The 3,189-nt window shown below is 50.0% G+C and overlaps 2 protein-coding genes across 2 annotated transcripts; both read left to right on the top strand.

Moving 5' to 3' along the window:
* Positions 1-1,049: 1,049 nt before the first annotated feature.
* Positions 1,050-2,158, top strand: PPTG_06306 (hypothetical protein; the record flags this gene model as incomplete). The annotated part of the gene is made up of 2 exons (XM_008900208.1): positions 1,050-1,146; positions 1,323-2,158. The coding sequence occupies 2 exons, from the start codon at positions 1,050-1,052 to the stop codon at positions 2,075-2,077; spliced, it is 852 nt and encodes a 283-aa protein (XP_008898456.1). The 3' UTR covers positions 2,078-2,158.
* Positions 2,159-2,563: 405 nt separating this feature from the next.
* On the top strand, positions 2,564-3,022 carry PPTG_06305 (hypothetical protein; the record flags this gene model as incomplete). Its single annotated transcript, XM_008900207.1, has 1 exon — positions 2,564-3,022. One exon carries the CDS (start codon positions 2,564-2,566, stop codon positions 3,020-3,022), a length of 459 nt encoding a protein of 152 aa, XP_008898455.1.
* Positions 3,023-3,189: the final 167 nt, after the last annotated feature.

Genomic DNA, 3,189 nt, shown 5'->3' with positions numbered 1-3,189 from the left:
AAACTTTTGATGACCATCAGTTTGTACGCATGTTTTGCAGCATGAGAGGGAGAGACTCTTGCGTATCCGCCACTACTTGACTGTAGGTTGTCTATCGCTACCAATGTGGGCGTCTTGGACGGATTTGTGGCTCAATGGGAATGACCTCATGACGAGTCTGAGTCGGTAAGTGCTGTTCTTACAGTGCCTGAAGCGACAGAGCCGAGACTGCTCAGATCTAACCTTTGTTGCATTAATAAATCAGTAAATCCTTCATGCTTCTCTTGGAATGATTTGCTCTACACCATCCCAAAACATTATCCTAAGCGCGAGCGCCCTCGTAAACTGCAAGGACATCGCCAAGTACTGGGATTATTGCTTGCTTTTTACGTAGGTTCAATGCAAAGCAACGCATTGCGCATGATCTTTGGAGTACCGCCTTCTACCCTTGTCGTGTCATCAGGGGAGCTGAGAAGTCGTTGGAGCGTGCGCTCGGGAAATTCTGATTGGAAAGAGTAGCTGTCAAGGCATCGCCTCTATTGCCACAGATAGCCGTTCCAAATATAATGGGGTTTCCCTCCTGGTATTAGATACACGTAATTTCTGTTCGTATCTATAGCAAGATCCTTAATTTAATCAAGTATGTCATACCTTGATATCTCATACCCGTAGTACAACTCATGCAAAACAGGTGAATGTTGCTTGTTGCGGCCAAGTGCAGCATCATCGGTAAATTACGGAAGACGAAAGTAATTTATTTATGGTGAACGTCTTCCGAAGCTACGATCAACAAACAGAGACGGAAATTCGACGAGGCAATTGAGAAAACGTATAATACACACCTTTGTCCATTAAATTACCTCATTGCTATAGCCCGCTTCTTCTAAACTTATCATTCTCCGCCATAGCTCTCTCTTTCTCGACCTTAAAATGTATGTTGATATGATTGCAACCGAGCGTAGAGCGAGATATTCACAGTAGAGTGTCTGTACGTTGTCGTAACCAGAACGAAAAATACAGCTGAAGAGCTGGTTTTCGGAGCACGAGGAATGAGGCTTCCCCTTCCCCATATGTACACTATCCAGAGGAATAGGAGCTCAACCACCAACCACAACGGACAGACGTCCTCGCAAGCGAAGTCGAACTCGCGCTCTCCCGGGGCCCACGGTAGCTTTAGCATTGTAGTCATTTCCGATGTTACTTCGTCGAAAACAAGCCCTTCTACCACCTACGACCCTGTCACAATGGTCATGTCGCCCTGCTCCGTACTATCATGCCTGAAGATGTCCAGGACTAAGCCGTAGTGTCCGTACCTGTGTATGGAACATGTGACACCATAGTAGGCAGTACCGCTACTGTCCGGTTGTCGACACCTCCGCATGCAACTGTGCAAGCTTCAGCCTCAACGGCGCGTCGTCGCCAGGTTGGCGTCAATGAGTACACCGCGGGGGCTCCCGGCGAATGGCTCCGTAAAGCTGTTGTCGGTGTCTCCAACGGAAACTACGTGACCGGCCAGGTTATAAGATACAACGGAAACTTCGTCACCATTCGAACGTTATTTGGTGAATTTAACTCTCGAACGGTGGAATTAGAAGAGGTCGCACCGGTATTGTGTTTTCGGACCGGTAAAAGCCGACTGCGGGCCAAGGATATGACTGGAGATGAGCTGACAGAACGGTATACTGGGATTTTGGACAGAATTCTCGGTACCAATCAACGAGGATCACGCTCAATTCCGCGCCTACTCGCGGGATTTCAACCAGTTCGTGAACAGCCCCAAGCCACCGATACATTCCGGTGGACTAACACCCTAACTGGGGTCGAGTCTACAGTGAGCGTACGCCATGCCGTTGACTATGCGTTCTTCGTCGACGGAAATCGCCTCATACCCGCCAGTACACGTGCCAACATTGGCGACGTATTTGATGCTGGTCCTCGCCATACAAACGAGACGACGGAACCGCCTAGTGGCGAAGAAACCAAGCGAGACAATCTCGAGACACTGTTACAGTCGATTGGAGGTGGCGCCATGGTACCCGAAAACTCCCAGAATCCAAATGCGACGTATCTAGCCGCACCAGCGCTATCCGGTACGTGACACTTGTCCCACATAACTGCCATGCCAAAATCCTAGCTGCTATTAGCGGATGACCCCGATCTCATTCGCTTTTATCTGGGACTTAGTAAAAAAGAACTGGGAAAACGACCTGCTCCGTCGACAGAGCAACGGGGGTCCCAACGACGACGAGTCCTAGCCCCGTCTGACCTGCTCAATGTTTCCGAACCTAGCGAACGACGATAATAAAACGCCTTCAATCCGACCCGGACACAGCAACTGATCAATGGTATCATCGCTGGACCGGACCACGCAGGTAAGGATCCTTCAGATATTGTTGATTCTATGATTTCATCCCGGTCCACAAAGTTCAAGCCACACCCAGCCATCAATACCCGTGTGTAAGACATCCAGTTTGGAGCCCGAGGCTTTTCAATCATGCACTTTTGGCGATTCGACTTCTCTGCGCGAAGGGCGTGGTATGCATACGGATCAGTAAACCTTAGCAATTTCTCAACCTCAGTGGCCATGCCGAAGGCACGGAAACCCGAGTCCCTTGGTGATATCTCAAATGCACTTATGGTCCTGCTCGTATTTGCGGAAGAATTCTTCGACCACCACACTTGTCGGTTGATCAGCGGCTCGAGGGAGTTTGTGTCGAAGAACTACGTAGTTTCTGCCAGTGGAGCTCAGAGGACGTGGGAACTCTCACGTTCTGGTTCGACCGCTTGTTTGAAGACTACAGAGCTGCCACCGAGATGGACACCCGTCATGGACGACTTCACGAACGGAAACCCGCAGGAGGCCCTCCTTGCAAGACCCGGATTTGCAAAGTATGCTATACGTTATCCAGACAGAACGTTTAGCGTCATTGACAGCTGTCTCCACAAAGGCGACGGCAAGAACGGTATCATCTTCCCTTTCGATTGGAACACGTCGGACGGAGACAACCCGTTCGACCAGGAAGACACCTCAAGAGGTCCTTGATGCGTTACCGAAACAAGGTCGACTCTCGGTCTGCATGAAGCCTATCGTCACGAGGTTGCACGTCCAAGAGTGATGACCGGTGTGCGTTTCCAAACCACGCCCACTTCATTCCAGACAACCTACCACCGGTAGTTCGCAAATACATCTCAGCACAGATGGGAGGATCG

This window comes from Phytophthora parasitica (assembly GCF_000247585.1).
Source record: "Phytophthora parasitica INRA-310 unplaced genomic scaffold supercont2.9, whole genome shotgun sequence".
NCBI classification, from domain to species: Eukaryota; Oomycota; class Peronosporomycetes; order Peronosporales; family Peronosporaceae; genus Phytophthora; species Phytophthora nicotianae.
This window is presented reverse-complemented; position numbering and strand designations above follow the sequence as displayed.